Source organism: Salvelinus fontinalis, chromosome 18 (genome assembly GCF_029448725.1).
Source record: "Salvelinus fontinalis isolate EN_2023a chromosome 18, ASM2944872v1, whole genome shotgun sequence".
Lineage (NCBI taxonomy): Eukaryota > Metazoa > Chordata > Actinopteri > Salmoniformes > Salmonidae > Salvelinus > Salvelinus fontinalis.
Window position 1 is genome coordinate 4,936,666 of NC_074682.1, and position 15,901 is coordinate 4,952,566.

At 47.7% G+C, this 15,901-nt stretch overlaps 1 protein-coding gene across 2 annotated transcripts in view; it reads left to right on the forward strand.

Annotated features, from left to right (window-relative positions):
* Nucleotides 1-15,901, forward strand: part of LOC129814838 (rho GTPase-activating protein 15-like) — a 67,702-nt gene that overhangs the window by 14,602 nt on the left and 37,199 nt on the right. For both annotated transcript variants that reach the window (XM_055867914.1, XM_055867913.1), the window contains exons 3-5: nt 753-939; nt 1,110-1,334; nt 4,242-4,405. In XM_055867914.1, coding sequence (XP_055723889.1) covers nt 753-939; nt 1,110-1,334; nt 4,242-4,405 — 576 coding nt within the window. The remainder of the gene's footprint in view (nt 1-752; nt 940-1,109; nt 1,335-4,241; nt 4,406-15,901) is intronic.

A 15,901-nucleotide genomic window follows, 5' to 3' on the forward strand; every position in this document is an offset into this window, starting at 1 on the left:
GGCTATAAAAGTAGAGAGGCTACAAACAGACACCTGTTAGTCAGGCTGATTGAGGTAGTATGTACATGTAGATATGGTTAAAGTGACTATGCATATATGATGAACAGAGAGTAGCAGTAGCGTAAAAGAGGGGTTGGGGGGGTTACGGACAACGAACACAATTGCATTTTATCCATGTCAATCTGAATGCACAGAGATATCGAGACGAGATCCTGAGGCCCATTGTCGTACCATTCATCCGCCGCCATCACCTCATGTTTCAACATGATAATGCACTGCCTCATGTCGCAAGGATCTGGAAGGTGAAAATGTCACAGTTCTTCCATGGCCTGCATACTCACCAGACATGTCACCCATTGAGCATGTTTGGGATGCTCTGGATCTATGTGTACGACAGCGTGTTCCAGTTCCCGCCAATATCCAGCAACTTGGCACAGTCATTGAAAAGGAGTGAGACAACATTCCACAGGCCACAATCAACAGCCTGATCAACACTATGCGAAGGAGATGTGTCATGCTGCTTGAGGCAAATGGCGGTCACACCAGATACTGACTGGTTTTCTGATCCACGCCACTACTTTTTTAAAGGTGTCTGTGACTAATAGATGCATACCTGTGAAATCCATAGATTAGGGCATAATTTATTTATTTCAATTGACTGATTTCCTTATGAACTGTAACTCAGTAAAATATTTGAAATTGTTGCATTTTGAGTTTATATTTTTGTTCAGTGTATATATTTTGATTACCAGGTTCGGAGGATTGGGGCAGCCAGTAAAGCCAAACCCCTGTATGTCCCGGCTACGTATGTGGTGGAGGTGCCCATCAACCCTCTGTCGTCAGTACGACAACATGTCAACAACAATATGTCAAACCACGGCAACATGAGACTCCTGACCCGGTCATCTCTCTCTCCCTGCTCTAACAACCAGTACTCAGGTACGGGGGTGTGGGGTGAGTGCGGGGAGGGGGCGGGGTGGGGTGGGGTTGTGTGTGTGTTTTGTGTGTCATACGGTCAATTCATCTCCATGGTCCCTTAGCTAATACGAACATGTAACAAACACACACATTTCGTTCACTCTTCTCCCTCTCCTCTCCTTCCGCAACAGTGCCCAAAACCTTCTGTCGTTCCACGGAGGACATCAACTCTCACAGTGCCTTCAGAGGAGTCAACTGTCACAGCCCTACCCCAGGTCTGGGAGGAGGAGGGGGCCACTTCCCAACCATGCACCTCGCTGCGCTCCCCTCCAACACTGCTACCTATTCCACCGGACAACTGATGGTCCCTGGGGGCCCCCAGACCCCCATGGACCACTCGGCCCCCATCCCTCGAAGTAAGATTTTTCTTGGTAATTAAAGTACATACAAGGCTGGCTTTGACTTCATGGTCAAAATGCTTCAGCTTTTAATAAATAATAGCACAATTAATTGGAATAAACTGTTGTGGCCTTTTATGGGTGGCGCTATCGCCTTTTCTTTTTTGAACTACATAGAAGGCTGCTCCAAATACATTGCATTTGGAAAGTATTCAGACCCCTTGACCCTTTCCACATTTTGTTATGTTACAGCTTTATTCTAAAATGGTTAAATTGTTTCCCCCCTCATCAATCTATACACAATAACCCATAATGACAAAGCAAAAACTGATTTTTTGAGATTTTGGCAAATGTATTAAAAATACAAACCTGAAATATCACATTTCCATAATGTGATATGTCACGAGAATCCGATGGGAGCACAGGGCTTCCTTCAGGTGCCTGAATGCCGCTTCGGCCTCATCCGGACACGTCACTGTTTTTGGGAGGCGGGCCCTGGTCAGATTGGTAAGGGGGGAGGCTATAACCGCAAAGTTGGGGATTAAAACTAGCACCTGTAGATCTTGGAATGGGCACGCTGGGCCTTCTCCATATGTTCCCTTACCACTGGCCATATGTCTGTCATCCGCTCCCTCATCCTTTTTACGTGTTACACTATGCTGCGTAAGGGGGTCGGCTGGGCTTTCCACACCTCCTTGGTGAGATCCTGTAGGTCGTGTGGTCTCCTCCCGTAGAGGAGTTCAAAAGGGGAAAACCCAGTGGAGGCTTGGGGCACTTCTCGGATCGAGATCATTAGGTGGGGTAGTACCTGGTCCCAGTTCTTCCCGTCCCACTCGATGACCTTCCGCAGCATTTGTTTGAGCGTCTTATTGAACCTTTCAACGAGCCCATCCGTCTACAGGTGAAAGAGGGAAGTCTGGATCTGCTTTATCTGTAGGAGAGCACACAACGCTTTCATTAGTCGGGACATGAACTTGGTACCTTGGTCGGTCAGGATCTCGTTCGGGATGCACACCAGGCTGAAGAGGTGGAACAGCTCCCAGGCGATTCCCTTGGAGACTGCCGCCGATAGGGGAATGGCCTCGGGATATCGGGTGGCATATTCACTATTACCAGGATGTACCGGTGTCCTCGGGCCGTTATTACCAGGGGGCCCACTATGTCCACGGCGATGCGTTCAAAAGGCACTCCGACGATTGGTAGGGGAACCAGCGGGTTCCGGGAGTGTGCTTTTTGCCCTGGTCCACTGCTATCACTTGGGCTGCGGCGGCTTTGAAGTTCAAATCCTCCCACTGGGTGGTCCCGAACTGTCCCCTCAGGGTGATTATTCACCAGGTAAGGTTGGTTCCGGCGCCCCGTTGGACCCCAACTCCGGGTCTGTAGACACAGGGTTGGCAACCGCTTACTTCCGGGCTGCGCAGGCTCCGGTCCGTCCCCACTCTCATTGGTCTGGCAGCTTCTTTGTGGCGTCACGATGGTGGCCTGCCCGGTCAAATACCGCTTGGTATTGACGTGGACACAGGAGATGGACATCACCTCACCACGGTCGGTCAGATGGGCCGGCAAGCGGGCTTGTACGAGCGTTACCACTCTCCCGTAATCCATCAGTGTAGGTGTGGATGTCGTGACCGTCGACGTTCACCAGGACCATGGGTGCTGGTAGTTCGCTTTGGGCCCAACAGGAGGTGACATAGTTTATTGCGTAGCCCAGCTTGTCTCCGGGGCCCGCTGTTGGCATCGACTCCTCTTGACCTGGGCAATTCCATGCGAGGTGACCCCACGGTGGTGGGGTCGTCCTTCTGTCCCCTCCGACGGGTCTCCCCCTGGTGGCTTGTCCACGGTACACAACAATAAGTATTCAGACCCTTTACTTAGTACTTTGTTGAAGCACCTTTGGCAGCGATTACAGCCTTGAGTCTTCTTGGGTATGACGCTACAAGCTTGGCATACCTATATATTTGAATGTCTCCCATTCTTCTCTGCAGATCCTCTCAAGCGCTGTCAGGTTGGATGGGGAGTGTCACTGCACAGCTATTTTCAGGTCTCTCTAGAGATCGGGTTCATGTCCGGGCTCTGGCTGGGCTACTCAAGGACATTCAGAGTCTTCTCCCGAAGCCACCCCTGCGTTGTCTTGGCTTTGTGCTTAGGCTCGCTGTCTTGTTGGAAGGTGAATCTTGGAAGGATCTCTCTGTACTTTGCTCCATTCATCTTTCCCTCGATCCTGACTAAACACCCAGTCACTGCCGCTAACAAACATCCCCACAGCGTGACGCTTGGCATTCAGGCCAAAAAGTTCAATCTTAATTTCATCAGATCAGAGAAATGTGTTTCTCATGGTCTGAGAGTCTTTCGGTGCCTTTTGGCAAACTCCAAGTGGGCTGTCTTGTGCCTTTTACTGAGGAGTGGCTTTCGTTTGGCCACTCTACCATAAAGGCCTGATTGGTGGAGTGCTGCAGAGATGGTTGTCCTTCTGGAATCTGTGCCTCGAAAGCAATCCTGTCTTGGAGCTCTACGGACAATTCCTTCGACCTCATGGCTTGGTTTTTGCTCAGACATGCTCTGTCAACTGTGAGACCTTATATAGACAGGTGTGTGCCTTTCCAATCACGTCCAATAAATTGAATTTACCACAGGTGGACTCCAATCAAGTTGTAGAAACATCTCAAGGATGATCAATGGAAACAGAATCCACCTGAGCTAAATTTCGAGTCTCATAGCAAAGCGTCTGAAAACTTATGTAAATAAGTTTTCAAAAATGTCTAAAAACCTGTTTTTGCTTTGTCATTATGGGTTATTGTATGTATATTGATAAAGAAATAAAGAAATGTAATCAATTTTAGAATAAGGCTGTAACGTGCATGACATTAAAATGATTAAGGATAATACATAGAGCCTGAATACCCTTTTCCCACTTTGATCCTTTAGGTAAGAGCTCCAGCAACCTGCCAAACCCTTATGAGGAGATCGAGGTGAGGGAAATGGGTCTCGAGATGGGGCTCAGTGGGTGGAGCACGCCCATCGGTGGTGCTGCCAAGTCCCTCAGCCAGTGGGAAATGGCAGAGGCCGCCCGCAGACACAGCCATCTGCAGGTAAGACTGGGCCAAGTGGGCCAAGATACAGACACACACGGACAGGACACACACAGACACACACAGAGAGGGGGAACACGCAGACAAGAGGCATAGGTTTTGGCCAACACACCAAGACACACAGACAGGACAAGGTTTAGACAACAACTACTGTATGCTACTTCAGAAAGACACACGGACAGAGAGACTAGAGCTACTTCAGATACAAATGTACATCGTTTGGGAAGTGAAGTCATGACTAGTCTCATTCCATACACCTATGTGCTGTTGCCAACTCTTCTATCGTTGTCATTCCATGTATGGCTTAATGATGAGGCTATATAATAAAAGCTGTCCCTAATCTAGTCTCTTGTGATAGACTGTTTATACCATTGCATCGAGTAGCTGGCTATCGCACACGTGAGATTAGGTTCTGGGTGCCGACCGAAATAATCCTTCATCAGGTACTGATGATGGTTGTGGTAAAACAAAGATGTTGATTTGTGGTAACAAATAAACACTTTAGCTTTTCGGTTAGAGACAACATCCATTCATATGAAAACGAGAATCAGCCACTGCCAAGTTAGAGTCCAGACGGGATGGTTTTTGGATGGCGTTCAAAAAGCCACTCCGTGAGTGAACATGATTGTTGTGATTTTATGAGAGTTGACATCTAGCCCTGTATTTTTCTTGTCTCTGGATGGGCCATCTCTCTTTCTTTCCTCTCTTACTTATTATCCCTCGATCCATCTCTGCGCCTCCTTCCTCCCTCTCTCTCTCTCTCCCAAGGGCTTTTCTTCACTCTCTCTCTCTCTCTCTCTCTCTCTCTCTCTCTCTCTCTCTCTCTCTCTCTCTCTCTCTCTCTCTCTCTCTCTCTCTCTCTCTCTCTCTCTCTCTCTCTCTCTCTCTCTCTCTCTCTCTCTCTCTCTCTCTCTCTCTCTCTCTCTCTCTCTCTCTCTCTCTCTCTCTCTCTCTCTCTCTCTCTCTCTCTCTCTCTCTCGTCTCTAAGCTCAGTAAACAGGATTAGAGCAACATCCATGTCACATGCTCCTATTTTCCTCAAAACACACACGTGGGAATGTTAATGTTGTCTTAATATAGGCCACAATAAAAAGTCCTGACATCTCCCAGAATTGCCCAGAAGAGGCTGGAAGCTTTTTGCAATAGCTGTCTACTAGCTCTGTGGCTCCACAACAATGTAAATCTGCCATGGTTCAAACGAGCCCTCCTGCCCCTAACTGAACACCTGCTACTGGCCATACTGTACATGCACCACACACACACACACACACACACACACACACACACACACACACACACACACACACACACACACACACACACACACACACACACTTACAGAGGTACAAATGTACAAATGACCTCGACTAACCTGTACATTGACCCGGTACCGGTACCTCCTGTATATACAGTTGAAGTTGGACGTTTACATACACTTCGGTTGGAGTCATCAAAACGAGTTTGTCAACAACTCCACAAATTTCTTGTTAACAAACTATAGTTTTGGCAAGTCGGTTAGGACATCTACTTTGTGCATGACACAAGTCATTTTTCCAGACAATTGTTTACAGACAGATTATTTCACTTATAATTCACTGTATCACAATTCCAGTGGGTCAGAAATGTACTTACACTAAGTTGACTGTGCCTTTAAACAGCTTGGAAAATTCCAGAAAATTATGTCATGGCTTTAGAAGCTTCTGATAGGCTAATTGACATGATTTGAGTCAATTGGAGGTGCTCCTGTGGATGTATTTCAAGGCCTACCTTTAAACTCAGTGCCTCTTTGCTTGACATCATGGGAAAATCAAAAGAAATCAGCCAAGACCTCAGAAAAAAATTGTAGACCTCCACAAGTCTGGTCCATCCTTGGGAGCAATTTCTAAGTGCCTGAAGGTACCACGTTCATCTGAACAATAGTACACAAGTATAAACACCATGAGACCACGCAGCCATCATACCGCTCAGGAAGGAGAAGCGTTCTGTCTCCTGGAGATGAACGTACTTTGGTGCAAAAAGTGCAAATCAATCCCAGAACAACAGGAAAGGACCTTGTGAAGATGCTGGAGGAAACGGGTACAAAAGCATCTATATCGACAGTAAAACGAGTTCTATATCGACATAACCTGAAAGGCCGCTCAGCAAGGAAGAAGCCACTGCTCCAAACCCGCCATAAAAAAGCCAGACTACGGTTTGCAACTGCACATGGGCACAAAGATTGTACTTTTTGGAGAAATGTCCTCTGGTCTGAGGAAACAAAAATAGAACAGTTTGGCCATAATGACCATTGTTATGTTTGGAGGAAAAAGGGGGAGGCTTGCAAGCCGAAGAACCCCATCCCAACCGTGAAGCACTGGGGTGACAGCATCATGTTGTGGGTGTGCTTTGCTGCAGGAGGGACTGGTGCACTTCACAAAATAGATGGCATCATGAGGGAGGGAAATTATGTGGATGTATTGAAGCAATATCTCAAGACATCAGTCAGGAAGTTAAAGCTTGGTCGCAAATGGGTCTTCCAAATGGACAAATACCCCAAGGATACTTCCAAGTTGTGACAAAATGGCTTAAGGACAACAAAGTCAAGGTATTGGAGTGGCCATCACAAAGCCCTGACCTCAATCCCATAGAACATTTGTGGGCAGAACTGAAAAAGCGTGTGCGAGCAAGGAGGCCTACAAACCTGACTCGGTTACACCAGCTCTGTCAGCATGAATGGGACAAAATTCACCCAACTTATTGTGGGAACCTTGTGGAAGGCTACCCAAAACGTTTGACCCAAGTTAAACAATTTAAAGGCAATGCTACCGAATACTAATTGAGTGTATGTAAACTTCTGACCCACTGGGAATGTGATGAAAGAAATAAAAGCTGAAATAAATCATTCTCTCTACTATTATTCTGACATTTCACAGTCTTAAAATAAGGTGGTGATCCTAACTGACCTAAGACAGGGAATTACTACTAGGATTAAATGTCAGGAATTGTGAAAAACTGAGTTTAAATGTATTTGGCTAAGGTGTATGTAAACTTCCGACTTCAACTCTAGCCTCGTTATTGTTATTTTATTGTGTTACTTATTCGTTTTTACTTTAGTTTATCTGGTAAATATTTTCTTAACTCTTTCTTGAACTACATTGTTGGTTAAGCAATTCACGGGAAGGTCTACACCTGTTGTATTCAGCGCATGTGGCAAATAATGTTTGATTTGATAAACAGGTCAGGCCTATAGTGAGGGGTTAAGTCGGAGTAGGGTTGCAAAGCTACCATTCATTTACCGAAGTTACCTATAGTAATCTGTGACATTCTATGGTAACTTTGGTCATTTATACTTGAATAACTTTGTTAAAAGTTTGTTTATTTTTTATATCTGTGTCCATTTTGTCCATGAGTTTCTAGTGGATAGACCATTTGGTTAAAGAAAAAATATCCTAATTATTAGGTTTGAAGGTAAGACCCAGATGCAGACTGTGTCGTAGTAACAATGTTTATTACAGCAACAGGGCAGGCAAACGACAGGTCAAGGCAGGCAGGGGTCGATAACCAGAGTAGTGGGGGAAAGGTACAGGACGGCAAGGCTCAGGGTCAGGCAGAGTGGTCAGGCAGACGGGCTCAGAGACAGGGCAGGCAAGGGTCAAAACCTGGAGGGTGAGAAAAAGAGAGACTGGGGAAAAGCAGGAGCCGAGAAAACCACTGGTTGACTTGACCAGTAAGACTAACTGGCAACAGGGGTTAATGGGGAAGATGGACTACACCTTGAGGGGGGTGGAGACAATCACAAAGACAGTTGAAACAGGTGAAACAGATCAGGGTGTGACAGTACCCCCCCCCCCCCCCCCCCCCCCCCCCCACTAAGGGCGCCACCAGGCATCCTACCTGTGCACATACCTGTTTGACTGGGGTGTCAGCGTTAAAAATCCGTGATGAGGCCTGGATCCAGCATGTCCCTGGCGAGGACCCAGCACCTCTCTTCCGGGCCATAACCCTCCCAGTCAACCAGATGCTGGAACCCCCTGCCCCGAGGTCGAACATTCAGGAGACGCCTCACCGTGTAAGCCGGTTGGCTGTCGATGGGACGGGGGACAGGGTTGGGCCTGGAAACAGGAGACAAAGGGCTGTGAGACATTAACTCTGGACACATGAAAGGTGGGATGTATACGAAGGGTACGGGGCAACAGAAGACGAACAGCAGAGGGGCTAATAATTTTGCTGATGGGAAATATGCCGGAGGGAGAGTTTGCGGGATTCCACCCAGATGGGCAGATCCCGGGTGGATAGCCATACCTTCTGCCCAAGACGATACCGGGGAGCCGGGTCCGATGGCGATCTGCTTGTCATCGATGCCTGGAGGTGGTCTTGAGGAGGGCCGACGTCAGAGTCCATGGTGTGCCACCAAAGCACTGTCGCACAAAAGCCACTGTCCGGCAGGAGCCCGGGTGGCAGGCCAGTCTGGAGGAGTGGGCCCACTCCAGGACCGTGGAGCGGACTGCGTCAGGCACAAACATCAGGTTCTCTGGACGCCCCCGGGGTGCCGCTGGGAACGCTGTGCCTCCCGGACCTGTTTCCCTATAGCCCAGCTGAGTACCGTCGCCAGACACGAGGTGGGAAGGATGGTCTCGGGCTCCGAGGTAATAGCCGTGGGGCTATAATGGCGAGACAGTGCATCCGGCTTAACATTCTTGAAACCCTGCCGATATGAGAGGGAGAAGTTGAACCGTGTGAACAGCAGGGCCCAACTTGCTTGCCTGGAGTTGAGGCATTTCGCGGTGCGGGGATACTCCAGATTTTTGTGGTCGGACCATACGATGAACAGGTGTTTCCGCCCCTTCCAGCCTGTGCCTCCATTCCTCCAACTCCATCTTCACTGCGAGAAGCTCACGATTTCCCACATTGTATTTTTTCTCTGTTGTGTTGAGGCGATGAGAGAAGGTGCAGGGATGTAGCTTCAGGTCCAGGGCAGAACGCTGGGACAGGACCGCCCCCACTCCTACATCCGACGCGTCGGCCTCCACCACAAACTGACGGGAAGGGTCAGGATGAACCATGAATGGGTGCAGTGGTGAAGCAATGTTTGAGGTCCCGGAACGCCCGGTCAGCAGCAGGGGACCATGTGAACGGAACCTTGGGAGAGGTGAGTGCTGACAGGGGGGAAGCCAGGGTGCTGTAACCCCGGATGTAGTGGTGATAGAAGTCGGTAAACCCCAGTAAACGTTGCAGTTGCACCCTGGACGACGGCTGGGGCCAATCCACCACCGTTCTCACCTTCCCAGAATCCATCTGGACACTCAAAGCGGAGATGATGTACCCCAGAAAGGGGATGGTGAAGCGATGGAACTCGCACTTCTCTGCCTTAACAAACAGCTGGTTCTCCGGGAGGCATTGAAGAACCTGCCGGACGTGGAGCACATGTTCTTGGGGGAGCAGGAGAAGATGAGGATGTCATCAATGTAGAAAATACGAACCGGTTCAACATGTTGCGGAGGACATCATTTACCAGAGCCTGGAACACAGCAGTGTCATAGGTGAGGCAAAATGGCATGACCATTTTGAGTGGTAGCGGGTAACGGTTGTTCACCGTTATGTCATTGAGTCCCAGGTAGTCGATGCACGGGCGAAGGGTCTTGTCCTTTTTCTCCACAAAGAACGACCCTGCGCCGGCGGGAGAAGACGAAGTACGTATAAATCCTGCAGCTAGGGAGTCCCCGATGTAGGTGTCCAAAGCCTTGGTCTCCAGTCCCGACAGCGAGTACAGGTGTCCCCGGGACGGACTGGTGCTAGGGAGAAGGTCAATCCCGCAATCATATGGTTTGTGCGGCGGAAGCGAAGTAGCCCGGGCCTTGTTGAACACATGGTGGAGAGGTCCGGGCACCATCCGAGCCCCCAGGAAGACGTCCTGGGGCAGGTTGCACTGACTTTAGACACTGGCCGTGGCAGAACGGACTCCAGCCCATGATGGCACCGTAGACCAGTTGATGAGGGGATTGTGTCACTGGAGCCAGGAGAATCCCAATACCACGGGAATCTGAGGAGACTTGATGAGCAGGAATTGAATAATCTCACTGTGATTCCCTGACACCCATAGGTTGATGGGAGTGGTAATGTGAGTGACCCGGCCTATAGAGCACCTGTCCAGCGCTCTAACATCCATGGGAGTGGACAGAGGCTGAGTGAGGATGTTCAGCTCGGAAGCCAGGGTAGCGTCCAAAAAGCTCTTATCTGCCCCAGAGTCAATGAGGACCCGGAGAGATTGAGACTGGATTCCCCACAGCAGAATGGCATGAAAAGGGGTGTGAGCAAGGGAAGCAGGAAAGTTCTCCCTATGGCCCACCAGAGTACTCGCTTCTACCAGTGAGCCTGACCTTTTTAAAGGAAAATAGGACACAAAATGACCAAGAGACCCGCAATACAGACAACTCTTTGTGTTGATCCTGTATTGCCATGCCGCTGGCGATAGCCCAGCTCTACCTAGTTGCATAGGCTCGGGGAAGCGGTGACTCAGCCGTCTTTGCGACTCTCGGGAAAGGTCGGGAAGCCTCGGGTTCTTTTGGTAACGGGATTGTCGGGGACTTCCGGGATAACTCTGAGGCAAGGTGGAATCCCTGGACATGTGAGGAAGTCGAATTTCCTCTCCCTCCGTCGTTCCTGTAGTTGCCCATCGATTCGGATGGTCAAAGCGATGAGGGAATCGAGATCCGTAGGTAACTCCCAAGCAGAAAGCTCGTCCTTGACCTCCTCCGAGACGCCGTGCAGGAACATATCGAACAGTGCTTCCTTGTTCCAAGCACTCTCCGCTGCCAATGTGCGGAAATCCACCGCATAGTCGGCCACACTGTAGGAGTCCTGCCGAAGCTGGATTAGCTTCCGGGCAGCTTCTCTCCCAGAGAACGGGGCGTAAAAAACTTCTTCACCTCTCCCACGAACCCCTCCAGACTAACGCATATGGCCTGCTGTTGTTCCCATACAGCAGTAGCCCAGGTGAAAGCCCTCCCGTATATCAGTGTCATGAGAGCTATCTTGGAGCTCGAAAATGAGGGCACACTGAGCTAGAAACGCCTGACAGGTGCTAAACTCTCTATTGAAGCGTTCCGGGTTGGGTAAACTGGGCTCCCGAGAAGGCGGAGTGGCCGATGAGACGGAGCTGCTAGCAGCTGGGTTACTGAGGGGCTTTGGGGTTAGCACCGTGGTAGACTGCCTCCCAGACAACCCACGGAACTGCTCCAGCAAACTGCCCAAAGCTTGGTCATGTCGTTCAGCCAACGTTTGGTCCCCTTCCATAAGGCCACGAAGCAGTTCCTCTTGCCTCCCGATGGTGGCTCTTTGGGAGGAGATGGCATCGCTGGCCTGGGTCTGGTGGGTCAGTCATGGCCAGTTCGTACTATCAGGTTTGAGTTTGAAGGTAAGACCAGATGCAGACTGTGTCGGAGTAACAATGTTCATTAGAGCAACAGGGGATGCAAACAACAGGTCAAGGCAGTCAGGGGTCAATAACCAGAGAAGTGGGGGAAAGGTACAGGATGGCAGGCAGGCTCAGGGTCGGTTCAGGCAGAGGTCGGTAATCCAGAGGTGGAGCAAGGGTACAGGATGGCAGGCAGGCTCAGGGTCAGGGGCAGGCATCAAAACATTTACAACAAAGACATATTGACATAGTAAAATAAAAAGAAGTGTGTAAAGGATATTTCATGCTAAAACCCATCATTGTATTCAAGTTGATGGTTTATATTTAGGAAAATGTTTTATAGCTTTGCCATTTCTTTTATATATAAAAAAATAAATCTTATTTGATTATTTTAAATATTTTACATGTGATAAGGCCACACAGAGTTTCAGAGATAAGACACCTGTGATAATTTGAAGCACCCCAAAAGGCCACTAGATGTCCTCTCATAAAATTCTCCCAAAAACCTGAAAGTTACCAAAATACTGGTAGTATACTGGTAAACTTAGAAAGATTCCAGTAATATACCCATCCTCTGCAATCCTAGGCTGGAGTCAGATTTAGGTGTTTCGTGTCAATTGAAGGTAAAACAGCAGTGACACACGTCATTGCCATGAAACCACAGTCATTTCCTTTACCCCCAGTGCACGGCAGATTAAGATACAGGAAACACACGCACACACACAAAAGGATTGTTGCGCAAACATGCATTTAAACATGTGCAGTTCAGTGAACAATGACATTGTTTTGTACTTGGGAAAAAAATCTGTTTGCTGCTCATTTTGTACAAGCTGGACATCCTATTAGTTCTGGTCAAGATGTCACGCAGGGGAGGGGACATTGAGAGGAAACTTCTTCAAATGGGAATCTTTCTGGATCCACAGGCTCACTGTATCCTCTTGGCCTTAATGAGGAGTTTGACTTGAAACCGTTTTTATAGTTTCAGTATGTAAAAAAAAAAATGTTTATCCTAATTGAATATTATATGTATATTACTGTGAATATTGATCACATTCTCTGTGTATGATTTTATATTTTGATACATTGAATGTTAACCTTTTGAAACTATGTTAGAAATTAAAAAATGTTACCTCCTACTTCAGGAAGTGATGTCAGTGAGTACTGCCCCTATATATAGGACCTTCCACCCCCACCTGGGGTATGGATGCCTGATGAAGACCTAAGGGTCGAAACATTCTTAATAAATATCACCTGGGAGCACGAGCAGCAGTGTGCGATGTTTTCCTTTCTGTTTTCCATTGTTTTGTAGTTGAACATGAATCCAGCCTCTCTCTTGATATTTTTAGTATTTATAGAGATGCAGTATTAGGTGCTATTACAAAACTAGTTTATTTATTAAAAAACGAGTTTGTCCTCAGTGCTCAGAATGTTAGACCTCAGTGCATTCCCCTGGAGTACACTACTGACACAGCAGTCGTAGGTGTCCGTGTGTGTGTGCGTGTCCGTGCGCGTGCGTGTCTTATACAGTATAATCCAGGGGTTTCCAAAATGTTTTGACCTGTGACCCTATTTTGATATTTAAAAGAAATTGTGACCCCACCATGTAAAAAAAAAAGCGATGTAATCAATGGCCAATGTTGACTTTTCAATTGGGGCAATGACAGTCTATTACAAACAGTGGTGTGTATTCATGGATGCCAAGGGAAGCCAGGCTTCCCCAAATATTTGACCAATAAAAAAATGATAATATAGAAAATAATGAATCTTTCGTCTCTCTGTGTTTTCATAATTTCCCGTCAATTCGCAATTGACTGAATCTCACCGGAGAAATCACCAGAGCGAAGGAAACAGCACCCCTCTGTCTCGGTATGTGTAGCCCATGTATCTGATGCAGTCTGAACCAAAAGAGTATGACATGTTGCAGTCGTAGCGTTTGATTGATTGATGTCAGCCTTTCATGATAAGAAAAGTATTAAAGAATTAGCCAATCAGCGTTGAGCTGAGCTCAACTGTGGGTTGTCCTAGTGCTGCAGATGGGGATTTTGGACTTGTGGTTTTGACTTAATTCTCTGTACAGGCTAATGATTATGACAGCGATTCTGATCTAACCATACATTATGATATTGTGCCACTGGCCTGAGACAATTGAAGTTCAATATGTAGCCTAGATGTAGCCTAGACCTTTTAGGCTCATGTTAACTAGCTAGCTAACTTAGCTGGTTAATTGTTGCCAATGTGAAAAAGTTAGGCTAGAAAGTGTTTTAGCTAGGTAGCCTATGACAACAAAAACAAAAAGTGTACTGTATAACAGAGCTATAAACCGTTTTGCCAACATGGAAGAGAGGATGGCATTGGCTTTTACTTGCGCACACACACCACATTAGCAACACTGTATCTTTTTTTGGGGGGGGGGGTTCTTTTAAGTTTGTTTCAGTGTATTCAACTAAGCATATATAGCCTTGTTGATTTGATGATATTTAAATGCTTAAGTTGAGATGGTACTGAAATAGCAGAGGGAGTGCTCCTGTTGTCTTTGTGCTGACTTGAGTTAACTCCTTGGTTCTAAATCAGTTGTTCTTTAGTCAACTGTCTTAAAAATAAACTTGCTTGACCATGTTGCAAGTCGTATACTGGTTTGTCACATGCAGTCTTTGCTTTGTGGACTTCACCAGACAGAAGTCCACTTGTTAATTGCAGGCGTTATGGCAGGTTGCCTATTTGAAATGCACTGGATGAGGTAGGAGGTGCCGGTATCCCAGTTAGAGGACAAGGATAAGAAGAGAGACCTGGGGTTTCGTGCAATTAAAGGGACAGTTAACTAAAAAAGTTTGAGAAATATTAGAGCCTGTTCTACAGCTGCACCCAAAAGCAGTCTCTCTTCTGGTTTCACTTTTGATCCACCTGGTTTGATCTTGATCTCACACAGATCTCATCTTGACCCTACCTCAGACGGGCCACTGGTCTGGGAAGGGTCGATGTTAGCCCGTAAGTGGTCAGCCAGGATTTCTATGGCACCAGCGCCGTCGACCAACAAGACCACTGTCAACATAGATGGCTTGGGGCAGAGAGCTGTTGCACCTCCCCATGAGGAGCACATTGGGAGTGACTGGGTCTGTTCAGGCAGAAGCACCATGGGTGGTCATTCTGGAGGAGGGCAGCGTGCCAGAATGGCAATTGGAGGAAGGAGGTATGGTTTGCCGTCTATCGGAACACTGAGGATCTGACCCCCCTGTCACTGGAGGATAAGGAGTTGGCTTGTACGCCATAGGAAGGGGCCTTGGAGGGAGAGAACCTTTGTGGAACAAGAGCAAAACCAACAGAGACTGATTTTGGGGACGGCTATAGAAAAATCTCTCATTGTTTTCACACTTTTTTGTTAACTGTCCCTTTCATTGCAGGCACCTCTGAGACATAGAGATGTGTAGAGATCGCTATGTATCAGTCCTCAAATGGCGCTGCCCATGTTGTACAGGCTTCCTTGACGTATAGTTTGAAAGCTCAGTACCACTGGTTCACCATCTAACCCAAGGTAGTAGGCAGCAGCAGGGAGAATGATGGAACGTTCAGAGCCGTCATTTGGAATGGCATATGTCTCCATCGCCTCCTCGCCATGACGTAGGATGACTCTGACCACTTTTAACATCACTCGTGGTGACGGTTTGGACAGTCAAGGTAAAGGAACCCCATTTCGGCTTTGTCGGTGCTGACCAGAAGGACGATCCTGTGATCTTGCAATATGTACTCATGTAGTACTGTGAGGTGCAACTCCTTGCAGATGTTGCATGGCTTTTTTAAGGTGCATTCCTTTGGAAAGTGTTTTCGCCCACACCTCCAGCAGAGGCCTTGAACTGAGATCCAATCCCTGACCTTCTCCCTGGAGAGCTGCTTGAACTCATGAGACATGAGCCTAGGAAGTGTTCTTCCCCGTCACAGTAAGGACAATAGAATTTAAACTTGTTTGTTCTGGTTTAATTTGCTGCTTACCACGAGGAGAGCTTGTTTGTAGTCACGTTCACTGGTCAGGAACTTGTTAGTCGTACCCAGGCGCAGTGGTTCTTTCCAGTTAACCTCCCTCTTGTCCTGGTAGAGAACAGAAGCTGTCT